General features: G+C 53.3%; 1 protein-coding gene across 1 annotated transcript; it reads right to left on the bottom strand.

Annotated features, from left to right (window-relative positions):
• Positions 1 to 9307: 9307 nt before the first annotated feature.
• Positions 9308 to 11227, bottom strand: GPR84 (G protein-coupled receptor 84; the record flags this gene model as incomplete). The annotated part of the gene is made up of 2 exons (XM_082635629.1): positions 11155 to 11227; positions 9308 to 10485 (listed from the first exon to the last, which is right to left on the bottom strand). The coding sequence occupies exon 2, from the start codon at positions 10475 to 10477 to the stop codon at positions 9308 to 9310; it is 1170 nt and encodes a 389-aa protein (XP_082491755.1). The 5' UTR covers positions 10478 to 10485; positions 11155 to 11227.
• Between the last annotated feature and the right edge of the window lie 2100 nt (positions 11228 to 13327).

Raw genomic sequence — 13327 nt, forward strand, 5'->3', positions numbered from 1 at the left:
ATTAAGATCGCTGTCCTAATCTTCCTACTCATCACCCAGCATTGACCCTGCTGGGGGTGGGGGCGTGTCAGTTTGAGAGGTGAGGGCTGCTGAGCAGTGACGGGTGTGGAGAATGGTGTTCTATCCAGTTCTCAGACTTGGAATTCTCTGAGCTTGTTTCCCCAGCCTGGCCTGGTTTGAACTTTTCCTGCCTTCTCCGTTTCCCACTAGGAAAGGAACTCTAGTTCCCCGGCCTACCCGGTCCTCTGGCCAACAGTTTCTTTTCAGGACTATGAGCAAAGCCATTCCCAGCCCTGACTGAAGCAGAGACTGGGGAGTAGGGTCTGACTGTCTCCCTCCCTTGGTCTCTTTCTGTCTGATTCTGGGCCTCTGTCTCTGTTTGTGAGCCTTTCCCTCTTCCCCAGGGGATCCTGGGAACCCCTCCTCCCCCATCCCCCTCCCTCCCCTTTGGCTGGGAAAGTGACTACAGCCTGAATGGTGCCAGACACCTGCCTGCCAGATGTGGCCATTTCCCATTCTTCTCTCCCTCCTCCCCAAATGTCTATCCTCTCCCCACCCCACTGAGCAGAGGGAGCCCCGACAACAGAGTGATTTAGTGCTGCAGCCCCTCTTCCTCAGTACCCCTCTCCAGTTCCTCTCCCTCCCCCTGGTGCCCATGCCCCCCCCTTTTTCCTGGTACAGCCTCCTCCCACTCCACTACCCCCCCACCAGGGTGCTGGCTTGTGTAAGCCCCAGCTCCTGGACTGGAGAATGAATGGGTGGGGCAGAGGTGATTGGCCTCTGTTTCACCCATGGGAGAGTACATCAGCAGGGCTGAGGACAGTGGCAGCCAGAGCTGATGTCATTCTCACTGGTGGGGCAGGGAGGGGGGAGGGAGGAGGAGGTGAGTGGAGAGGGAACTGGCTCTCCAGGACTATCTACAGAGGAGAAAGAGGTCTGTGGGACCTTCCCAGGTAGGCGAGAGAGCTCGAATTGTTTGGCTGCCTGGTGGACATCGCATCTGTGTTCCTCTGGCTGGGTCTCCAGATCTTGTCTCTGGATCTGTGTCTCAGTATGACTCAGTAGATGCCCCTCAGCTCCTACCCTTCAGACTGACCCAAAACACACACTTAAAGGGAACCGTTAGTCCTTACCCGTCTCTCTTTAGTGTTTGCCCTTCTGTGTCTTCTATCAATCTCTCTTCCCTCCCATTTCACCCTCCTCAATTTGTCGAACTTGTCTTGCAGTCACCTGGCCTCCCCCACCTCCATCCATCCCATGTCATAACACAGTATGATCCCAGACCTCCCATCAAAGCAGAGACTCTGATTCAGAGTCACTCGTTTCTCCTTGCCATCCCTCTTTGCAATCTGACTGTACCCCCAGGCCAGACAGAGGGCTCTGGGGTGGCAGTGGGCTAGAGGATGGCTGGGCTGAAGAGCAGCAGAGGCCGGACAGGCCAATGGAGAGTCCAAGGAAGTAGGAGAGGTGGGAGGAGTGGGACAGGAAGATGGAAAGAGAAAAAGTGACTGAGACACAAGGAGGGCAGGGGCTGAGGGTTAGCAGAAAGCCAGCATAGCAAACTGGAAGAGTGAGAGCAAGGCTGGGAGCAGAGAGAAAGAATGGAGAGGTGGAGACCGGAAAGTCAAAGCAAGAGAAGGCAGTTGGAGAGGGGCCAGGCAAGGGGCAGGCTGGCCCTCCTGAGCCCCCTCACACTGCTGGGCCAGAAATCTTGCATGAACGCACATGTGTGTGTGTCAGTCTGTCCGTCTATGCACGTGCATGCAGGGCACAGGCGTGGAGGTGTGTCTGGTGGGGATAGAGATGGTCCCCACCATCTTCTCATTCTCCCATTTCTTTCAGCAGCCCCCTTCCTTGAGGCACTCCATGCCAACCCCCCCACCCCGGTAGTCCTGATGCTCCAGGGGCCACCCCCACGGTGTTTCCCGGATTCCACGGATCCCGGCTCCTTCACTTGGAATGCGGGCCTGCAGCCTCAAGAGGCCCCATCCCCCACTGCCCACCCCCATGCCTGCTCACCAGCTGCTCCTGTCCGTCTTCTCCTCCCACTCTCCTTGTATCTCCCCCTCCTCCACACTGACCCCTCCCCCAGCCTCTGACCCCCAGCCGCCTGGGGCCTGGGTTGGAGGGAAGACAAAGACAGGATTTATCACCAGGATTGAGAAGCATCCCGGAGACTAGGGCTGAGGGCAATGGCTGACCTCCCTGGATGGCAGGGAGTGCTTGGCCAGATGCTGGGAGGCAGGAAGCCTGGGTTCCAATGGCTCCTGCTCACAACCCTCACCCCCCGCCCCTTCCCACTATAACCTTGCTCTCTCCTTTGTCCCTGAAGACTGAGGAAACAGAGACGATGGCCTCGAGGTGGCTTTAGGCCTCTGAAGGAAAACCTGGGCGGAGGGAAGAGATGAGATTGGTGTCTTAGGGTTGTTCTCTTATGGATACTGGGGAGGATTTGGAAACCAGGTAGAATCAGGTGCCAGTTATTTCCAGGACTAGAAAGGAGTTCAGGTTTAGCCCTGCAACAGGTGAAACGAGATGAACTTCCCCTAATCTAGAAGGACTTCTCCAGAACAGCCCCTGATTGCCAATAAAGAGGGAGATAAAGGTGATTATGGGTCCTGAAAGATGGAAGATACCGTCTCACCTGGAAGCAGAGAAAGATGTGGAATTCCCCAAGGGTTACTAGCTCCAGCCCCTGTGAGAAGGCCTTCCTCGGGCTTCCCTGGTGGCGCAGTGGTTAAGAATCCGCCTGCCAACGCGGGAGACCCACATTCGAGCCCTGGTCCAGGAAGATCCCACATGCCGCGGAGCAACTAAGCCCGTGCGCCACAACTACTGAGCCCGCGCTCTAGAGCCCACGAGCCACAACTACAGAGCCCAAGTGCCACAAATACTGAAGCCTGCGCAGCTATAGCCCGTGCTCTGCAACAAGAGAAGCCACGACAATGAGAAGCCTGCGCACAGCGACGAAAAGTAGCCCCCGCTCATCACAACTAGAGGAAGCCTGCGCACAGCAACGAAGACCTAACAAAGACATAAATAAATAAATACATTTATTTATTATTATTATTTTTTTTAAAGGGCTTCCCTGGTGGCGCAGTGGTTGAGAGTCCGCCTGCCGATGCAGGGGACACGGGTTCGTGCCCCGGTCCGGGAAGATCCCACATGCCGCGGAGTGGCTGGGCCCGTGAGCCATGGCCGCTGAGCCTGTGTGTCCAGAGCCTGTGCTCCGCAACGGGAGAGGCCGCAACAGTGAGAGGCCCGCGTACCGCAAAAAAACCCCAAAAAACAAACAAAAAAAAACACTTCAGATTGTTTAAAAACAAATAAAGTAGGTCTTCCTCCCTGAGACCTCCAACTGCCTCCTGAGAAGATGAGGAGCAGCTGGACCCTGCCTTTACAGTAAATAGATTATTGGCCCGAAATTGTCTCTACTCAGCAGGCAGGGTGTGTGCTCAAGGAGAGGGAACGGTATGATCCAGGAGTTTCCGAGAAACCAGACCATATATCTTTCAGTGGACAGCTCCTGCAGCTTCCCGAGCCACCCCTGGAGGCCCACTAGCCCCTCCAGAATCTCAGCGTGTCAGGCGCTCCGCAAACCCAACTCTGAAGCTGCACCCCTTCCAGCTCCTGGCACCCAACACCCTGCTTGCCGCCTTCACCCTACTGTCCCAGGAGAAGGCTGCTCAAGTTATCTCCAAGTGAAAAGAGGATGGAGGGAAGAGAAACCGAGGCAACTGGGAGCTTCCCACCTATCAACCTCTCACCACAATCCCACCAACCCATTCCCACCCAGGGGCTGATGAGGGAGACCTTCTCGTGGTTTCTTTTTAAACTCTTCTGCAAGCTGAAACCATTCCCTCAATTCTTGACGGAAAGCCAAAAATTGGAAATTTCAGGGGGAAGCATTCATGGGTTGGGAGGAGAGACTGGGAGAGGACAAAAGAACTGGGGGTGGGGTGGGGATTTGCACAGGGTAAGGAAAAAAACAGGAAAAGGGAGAAGTGAGCATCTCGGTTTTCCTCACTCCCTCTTCCCCCAATTGAAAAGGCAGATTTACAGCACTAGTTTGGGGAGGGGGGTGAGCATGAGGAAGACAGATCTGCAGTTCTGCCCTCTGCGTGTCTGGGTACTTAGCTTTAACTCCCCCATTAGCATCAATCCCCATCTTGCTGCCCATCCGTCTTCTGACATCAGCTCCTTCCCCTCTCTGTAGCCCAGGCTCTCTGACCCTAAGTGGCTCTTAAAGGGCCAGTCTAGACCTTTCTCTACCTCCCTTCTCCCACTCCAGGCAGCACAGTCCGGGCGTGTGTGCTGTGGCCATCCTTGCTAAGGCCACAGTGGATGGGAGGCACAGTGTGCGTGTGGACGGAGGGGGCAGCTCTTCCCCACCTCTCTCTGTTCTCTTTAGGTCCCCCTATATCATGGACCCCCTCTTTGTTCACTACCTCCCCAAGCCAGAGCAAGCCCTCTGGTTGGGCTGGGAGTCACAGACACGGCTCCTGGAGCTGAGGGCTGGAGAAGTCATGTGGACCCACAGGACAGATCCTCTCTCTCTCCCTCGTTTCCTGGAGGCCCAGGGGTATCGTGAACTACTGGCTGTTTTTAATTCCCAGCCAGCAGTGGGGGTGGGGGCTTAGACTCCTAGGAGATGTCCTGAGCCCTGCATTCCCAGCCTCCTTTCCCAGGGACCCAGGCTGTGGTCTGTGGGGCGGTGGAGGATTTCAAATCTTCCTCTCCCAGTGAGCGAGGTGACAAGCCAGAGAAACCTGCCTCTGAATTTCCTGGCTCCTCTCCCTTATTCCTCAGCAACTGAGTTTAGGGGGGCAGAGGGGAAAATGGCTTCTCCCCATTTCTCTCTGTCTTCTGCAGAAATGCTGTAACTGCACTCGAGGAGGGGTGATAAGAATGCCAGGATAATTGGAAATTTCCTCCCCCATCTGCCTTCATTCAATCCTTTCTGCTGCAAAGCTCTGCAGTCCCCTGAGGGGCTCTCCAGGATAGTCAAAGGCCCTTTCTGATATCTGAAAGCCATTCCCCACCTCACTCAGTGCTCCTTTCTCTGGCTCAGAATGAGAGGGAACTGGTGGGTGGGGGCCTTGGGAAAGCGTCCGTGCTAAAAATAGGAGCCCAGCGCTGCAGCCCCTCCATGGCCCCTTATTTATATCACCTTCCAAGCCTCACTCTCAAAGAAGCATAAATATTCCTAATTCCTGAAGGCCAGCCCTGAACTCATAAATTTAACTAGGGAGGTGGGCAAGCGGGAGGAGTGAGGTGTAGGAAGGGGAGCCTACTGCAGCCTTGAGGAAGTAGAACATCTCCTGGGGGTGGTGTCTGACTTGTCCCCGGGCAGACGCCTATGGGTCTTCGCTGAGAGGAGGAGTTGTGGCTCTCAATCGCTCCTCCAGGGATTAGCCTTTTCTCACGCCCCCAAATAAAAACCAAACTTAGTTCTGTCTTCTCCATTAGTTTCCCATCCTTCTCCCTCTCTCTTTTCTTGCTATTACCTTCTAGCTCTTTCCTGCGCCCCTCTCGCCTCTCTGCTGCGCTTTTCTCTACGTGTTTGCTCCTCCAAGTCTCCCCCTTTTCAGAACCGTTGTCTGAAGAGGAAATTTCCGTCTCTTATTCGGTCTGGATAGTGAGGTTTGAAAAGAAAAGTCTCTCTCCGTGCCCGGAGCTCCCCGCTTCTGCCCATTTGCCCCCCTCATACACGCCCTTTCTTTTCAGTCTCTCCCATCTTCTCCTCAGAGCCCCCTCCCCCTTTCTCTCCCTCAGTCTTCCTTTTCTCCTCAGCCTTCCTTTTCTCCTCAGCCTTCCTATTCCTCAGTTTCCCCTTCGTTCTTCAGCTCAGGATTCTCTCTCCCTCTCCAATCTCCTCTTCTCTCCCTACTCTACCCCATCCTACCCCTCAGATTCCTCAGCTCCTGTTTACCCCTTCAGACCTCCTCTTCTGCTTCAGTTCCTACCACCACCACGCCCCATTTTCCCCTCCCAACGGATGAAAGAGGAGGAGAGGGCTTGAGGAACAGGTAGAGGGAGTGCGGTTCCTTGAGGGGAGGGAGAGCAAGGGGAGAAGAAGCAGGGGAGAGGAAGACGGAAGCGGTGCAGAGGGGAGGGGCAACCTCATTCCCCAGCGGCGGCCCCCTCTCTCCTCCGCCACCGAGCCATAAATCAGGGCCAAGGCATTTTGGCCAATGACAGAGTGACTCGTAAATCGGCCTGTCAAGCTCAGCCAATGAGAGGCGGCGTTAAATCAAGTCCTGTCAGCGCTTGGCCAATGAAAGGCCCTGGGCTGACCATAAATCTGCCTATAAGAGACAGCGAAAGAGAGAGAGTGTGCGGACGAGCGACAGCGGCCGGGGTGGGGGACTGGGGAGGGGCGCGGGGAGAGCGGGCGGGGGGCAGGCGGGAGAGAAGAAGCTCGGGAGAAAAAAGGCGATAACGGAGGTACAAACGATGAAGACAGCCTACAGGAGAGACGGACAGATGGAGAGAGACAAAGAGAAGCCTTGAGAGATAGCGTCAGAAAGTCCGCGATAGAGCCCGAGACTGACAGAGATAAAAAGAAAAGAGAGACAGACACTGACACCCTCAGGAGAGCCCCCGTGACCCACTTCCCCAAGACAAATGCATACACTTCCCCGAGACACGCGTGAGCTCCGCACCACGAGGGACACGCGCACCGTGCACACCCGCAAGAGAGAAAAAGCCTGAGAGATCATCTTCCTCTTCTTTTCCGTCACTCAACGCCTATCGAGATTAGGGGTGGGGTATGGGTGTGTGGGCTGTGGAGGGTGAGAGAGGAGGGCGTTTCTTTCTCGCTATGATCCGTCTTCTCTGGTCTCAGACTCCAGGGTTTCCTTCCGTGTTCCCTGAGTCATTTTTTCCCAGCGACTGATGATTGGGAAGTCCCTCCTGAGGTCTAACCTCAATCCCTATTGCTGCTCCTTTCTACTTGCCAAAGCTTTTGAATCGCCTTCAAGGAATATGGAAAGTGAAGCCTTTTACAACCCTTCAGAGAACTCTCAACTTTCAGAATCTTAGGTCTGAGCAGGAAGGATTTTTAGGGATCATCTGGTCACTTGATTCTAGTTATAAAAGGCTGCTGTCCTATAGTGGTTAGACATGTGGGCTGGTACTAAAGTCAGACTTTCGGCCCTCAAATCATGATCATATTACTTACTAGCCCTTGGACTTCAGACAAATTGCTTACCCTACTTGTGCTTCATTTTTTTCATTTGTAAGCAAGAGATGATAATAGATACCTTTTGGTAAATTTTGTAAGGATTACACAAAATAATATATTTACAGGATTTAGGACAGCACAAGGCACATGATAAGTGTGCACCCCACCCCCATCTTTGTACAGATGATAAAACCTGAGGTCCAGAATGATCCAGGGTCCTGCTCCAGTTCACAGAACTAATTATCAGAGGGCCTTGATTGGAGCCCTGGTCCCTACACTCCCAGGCTGATGTTCTTTATAGGTTCTGTTGTTCACCCCACCTATCTGGACCCCTGCCTTAGTCACCTGAATTTGACTCAGTATAGGCTGCTATGATTTTTGCGGGAGGAGGACACTCCGAAGCACATGTTCCTCATAAGGAGGCAGGATCCCTGGGCCCTGGAAGTGTGTTGAATGTGAGGGTATCAATCTGTCCACCCTGACTATGGTTCTTTCTGCCCTTGTCTTAATCTCTCTGGACTTTGTTCTCTCAAACCATGGACTTGGGGGCAGGGAAGGGACGGCACGCAGCCACGGCAGTGTCACCATCAACATGACTCTCACATTCTATCCCCAGTGCCCACCCTGCTCCCCGCAGCCCAACCAGGTAGACAATAAATATCTCATGAAAAATAAGTGTCTAATTCTTCACTTTTCTTCCTAAGCTTTGGGGAAAAGGGAGGGGTGCGGGTTCCTGGGTCTCCACCCCTGCTGGCCAGGAGGGTGGTGATACCTCTGGACTCCCAGTCTTGCTGACACCTTCTGTCCTCAACAGGGAAGCCAGAAAGGAAACACAGAGAACCAGCGTCACCTGGTGGCCACAGGTGCTTTAAATTCGTGCATGTGCATTCACGAGCACATGGGTGACAGGATGTCAGTTACACTGGAGGAAGGGAATGATGTGCTCTCCCCTCAGCTTGGCTCCTGAGCCTTCTTTTTTTTTAAATTTATTTATTTATTATTTATTTTTGGCTGCATTGGGTCTTTGTTGCTGCGCGCAGCTTTCTCTAGTTGCGGTGAGCGAGTGCTATTCCTTGTTGTGGAGTGCGGGCTTCTTATTGCGGTGGCTTCTCTTGTTGTGGAGCACGAGCTCTAGGCGTGCGAGCTTCAGTAGTTGTGGCACACGGGCTCAGTAGTTGTGGCTCGCGGGCTCTAGAGCACAGGCTCAGTAGTTGTGGCGCACGGGCTTAGTTGCTCTGCAGCATGTGGGATCTTCCCGGACCAGGGCTCGAACCCGTGTCCCCTGCACTGGAAGGCGGATTCTTAACCACTCCACCACCAGGGAAGCCCCCTGAGCCCTCTTAACTAGAGTCTCTGTTCGGCTTTCGTAATCCAGGATGACAAGAGCAAGTCTGGGGGAAGGGAGGGGCCAGGACCCAGGTGAATTAGCTCCAACAAGCGTGACCTTGCTAAGGCAGCTAGAACACCCTTCTGCCATTGCCTCAGCTAAGCTCAGCTCCATTTCCACAGAGTGAGGAGTTCTTCCCCGTGACCATTCTCTGGATAGGGCAAGGGCCAGGAGGCTGGACTCACTGGAGGGGCTATCAAAGCTGGATTTCAAAACATTTTTGAGCTGAAAAACCTGTTTGCAGTGATGGGGGATCCTGGCAGCAGTAGTTAGAGGTGGGGGCCATTTCTGGGAAGTTAAACAAAAGGCAGGCTAATCCTCTTAAACCAACTCACATGTTTTATACCTGGAAACCCCTCAGCTGAAGGCTGTGTCCCAGGCCTTCTGCTTCCTGCCCCTCCCTGCTCTGACCTAGGTCCCCCCAAACCCTCAACTATTAAGTTCCAGCTGCAAACCAACCCTGGCCTATTTCCTTCTTCCCCAAAGATCACACCTGAATGTGAAAAGGACGGATTTTGTTTATTAATAATTAATAATGCACCTTGAGCAGCCTAGGGCTGAAATGTTGAGTGAGGGATGGAGAGGCCTGGTTTGGGGCTTGGGGAGAGGTTGTCTGTGGAAATTCCCAAAGGTCTTTCATCTACTCTCATACCAGCTGGCCACCTTAGTTCTGGAGGAGACATTTCCAGATTCTGGTGACTGGGGACATAGTTCTAGTGGAACCTATGAAAACTCTAGGGCCCTCGTTTTAGGAGGGAGCCATAGGCTTGGCGGAATTGGCGCTTCATGGCTGCATAGAGCACAGGGTTGATACAAGCATTGAGCCAGGTGAGATTGGCAGCAAGCATGTGGACAACCCGGGGAGCCCGGACCTTGGCATCCAGGATGTTGAGCAGCAGGAAAGGGATGTAGCTCAGGGAGAAGCAGAGGAACACAGCAAAACACATCCGAGTCACTTTCCCAAACTCTGACGGAGAGTCCTGAGCTCTCTGGTCTCTTTTAGTTGTCCTGGCTTTGGCAGGCTCTCCTGGAGGGCTTTCCTCTGCCATTTGCTTAGCTGCCTTGCTGTTGCTCTGGTCCCCCACTGCTGATGAGTCCCCTGCCAGGGTCTGGGTGGTGGCAGCACTGACTGGCTCAGATGAAATCCCCTCGCTGTGCCCTCCTGATGCCAGCCCACTGTCCATCTCCTGGAAACGGCCAGGCATGGCCTCATCTGTCCCAGCCACGTGGTTGGAGTGGATGCTCGCCTGGCGCAGCTTGTACTGATCCAGCGCCTGTGCTGCTCGCTTCACCTGGCGGTGGATGAGGCAATAGAAGACGCCGACACTGCTGAGCCCAACCACAAAGTAGATGCCCATGAGGATGGTGGTATAGGGCCGGCCTCGAATGCGATCAAAGCTGCAGGTGCAGACTACGGGCACCAAGACATAGATTGGCCAGAGGGGAGCAAAGCTGGCCACACCCACTGCCCAGGTGCTCACCAGTGCTAGCACGATGCCCTTGGCACTGAAAATATGGGGAAAGAGCTTCGGGTGGGCAATGAGGAGGTAGCGTCCCAGGGCGATGAGGCAGAGGGTGAGGATGGAGACAGAGTTGGACGCAAAAAGGAGGAGCCCAAAGACCCTGCAGAAGGTGGCACCAGTGCGCCAGTGCAGGTGGAGGTAGGTGTCCACAGAGAAGGGCTGGAGAAGGGTGCAGTAGAGCAGATCGGCCACTGTGAGGTTGGCGATGAGCAGGTTGAAGCGGGTACGGAGCTTGGGCTGGATGGCCAAGGCCAGCAGGGTGAGCACGTTGCCCACAGTGCCTGTCACGGCCACCACCACGCCCCAGCTAACTGCCACATAACGATAGCCCAGCACCGACTCATGGTAGCAGGAGAAGTTGGCATCAGAGGTGTTCCACATGATGGAGGCTGAAAGGGGTGGGGTGGGGGGAAGAGGAAGAGGGAGTCAGAACCTGACCTTGAACTTAGATCTTTCTCTTTTTTTAAAGAAATTTTATTTATTTATTTATTTGGCTGCTCTGGGTCTTAGTTGCAGCACGCAGGAAATTTTGTTGTGGCGTGCGGGATCTTTAGTTGCGGCATGTGAAATCTTAGTCGCAGCATGTGGGATCTAGTTCCCTGACCAGGGATTGAACCCAGGCCCACTGCATTGGGAGCGTGGAGTCTTAGCCACTGGACCACCAGGGAAGTCCCTAGATCTCTTGAATAACTCTGGGCTCCTGAACACCTGAACCACTCCAGGATCTCACCAGCCTCCTGAGCCATTCCCACGCCTCTTCATCCCAAGATCCCCAACCCCTTCCTTTCCCATTTTCAAAGATTTTCCCAAAGTTTTACCTAACTTTAATTTCTGTCCACTCCAAACTCCCAGCCTTTTCAATATCCATCCAGATACTCCCCGTAACCCCAGCACCCTCCGACCTTTCTAACTCTTTCCCTGTCCCTTAAGTCCCCTCTCCTCTGTATTCAGGAGAATAGTCCCCTCTGTCTGTAGTCCCAGGCCTGTTTTTTCTGTTTTTACCACTTGGGAGATGAGGAGACAGAACGTAAAAGTACACCCACCACCAAAGTACTCACCTGAGTCTCCCAGCCTTCAAATCTCTCTCCGGTGGAAGACGTCCAACTCACTCAAAGAGCGAGCAGTCCTTTGTGGTGGGCAGTCAGGCTTCAGACAGGAGGTACTCTGCTCTCCTGTCTCCTATTAGACTAGACTGAAAGAACAAGAAATTCTCCAGTTACACAACCTCAGCCACTTCCTCCCTTGCTTCCTCCCTTGCCTCTGGTCCTACTCACTTTGCCTTAGCTAGTGAAATCTGGGCTTCTCTGTTGAAATTTCCCTGCCACTTACCCCAAAGCCTTATCTCCTTCCTGAAACCCAAGCTCTGTTTCCTTCCTCTCTTTGCACGACAGGACACCTGTAAGATCATTGCCGAGAATTGTTGGGACAGGGAGGCAGAGCATCAGAGTGTCTGGGCCACTTCTCAAGGGGCCAAAGGACAAGACCAAGTTCTAGGAGCAACTCTAGGCACCCCAGAAGCCTTGGGTTTGTTTGGGGAGAACACTGCCTTCCCTCTCTCCAGAACTTGGAGATGGTTCACATCTGAAAAAGGATTCAGACGAAGAAAGGTGGGAAATGAAGCATCTAGGATTCTGGCTTCCCGCCCCACAGGGCCTCAGGCTCGCAGTCATTGGTTCATTCATCCATTCACTCACCAAAAACATATTGAGTGTCTACTATGCATTGGACTCTGAGCTAGACCCTGGGGATGGTGCATGGCCTTGTTGAGTAGTCTAGGGGAGGAGACAGATATGTAAATATATAAATGCCTAATTGGTCCTCTGAAGCAGAGGTCAGCAAAGTTTGGCCTTTGGGCCAAATCTGGCCCACTATCTATTTTCATATGGGCCATGGGCCAAGAATGTTTTCTTTCATTTTAAAATGGTTACCTATGTAGGTACCTACATAATACCCTCAATTTTACCTCTTGGCCAATACAGCCTGAAATATTTGCTATCTGGCCCTTTAAGAAAAAGTTCGCCGACCCTTCTGTGAAGTACATCAGAGACTTAGAGAAAAGGAGCGAACTGTCAAGGAGGGGATCAGGGAAAGGTTCACAGAGAGACACCTGAACTGGATTGTGAGTGATGAACAGGAGTTTTTTGGGTGGATAAGTAGAAGGACATTCTAGATAAAGGGAACAGGACGCACAGAGTCACGGAGATTTAGGTAGAGGCGAACAAAGCATGTGAAGGAGGGGGCAAGAGGGAAGATCCTGGAGAGGTGAGTGGGGTCAGAATCAAGGAAGGCCTTGTGTGCCATGCTGAGGAGCTGGGGTTATATCCTGGAGGAGATTTACACTTGGAGAGCTGTGAGTAAGGAGTGAAAGCCTGCAGGCCAAAGGGAGAGAGACCAGTAAAGAGGCACCAGTTCAGGGCTTCCCTGGTGGCATAGTGGTTGGGAGTCTGCCTGCCGATGCAGGGAACGCGGGTTCGTGCCCCGGTCCGGGAAGATCCCACATGCCACGGAGTGGCTAGGCCCGTGAGCCATGGGCACTGAGCCTGAGCGTCCGGAGCCTGAGCGTCCAGAGCCTGTGAGAAGCCACAACAGTGAGAGGCCCGCGTACCGGAAAAAAAAAAAAAAAAAAAAAAAAGGCACCAGTTCAGACAAGGGGTGGGCAGGGCCTGAGTTAGGGCCAGGGCTGGTTTGGTGGGCGTGTCACCTGCGCGTGTAATCGCACAGGGCCTTGTGCTGAGAAGGGTCCAGTGCTTGAGTTAATGCTCTGCAGTCAGCCTTGAGATCCTTTTGAACATTTTGCTTTTTCATTTTGCACTGGGCCCCAAAAATGATGTAGCCGGTCCTGGTTAGGGCGGCGGTTGTGGGAATAAAGAACAATGATCGGGATCCATAGGTCCTTAAGAGGTCAAATAGGATTTATTTAATGACTCATTAGATAAAGGGTTAGGAAGAGGGAAGACTAGGAGGACTCCCAGTTTTCCAGGTGGATGGTGGTTCTCTTAATCAATGAGATGGGGAATGTGGGAAGCATAGCAGGCTTAGGGAAGGGGGTAAATAATGAATTCAGTTTTACACCAGATTTGAAGGACCTGTGGGACTTGCTACTATCTCAGCCCCTCTAACCCCGATTTCTTCCAGCCCCCCTCTCTCTCCCCACATGTGGTCCAGCCTCGGCTTTTCTCATTCCACTCTCCTATTCAGCCACTCCTGCCCCTCAGACTTCTAGATCTCCAG

This window comes from Mesoplodon mirus (genome assembly GCF_964341445.2).
Source record: "Mesoplodon mirus genome assembly, chromosome: 11".
NCBI lineage: Eukaryota > Metazoa > Chordata > Mammalia > Artiodactyla > Ziphiidae > Mesoplodon > Mesoplodon mirus.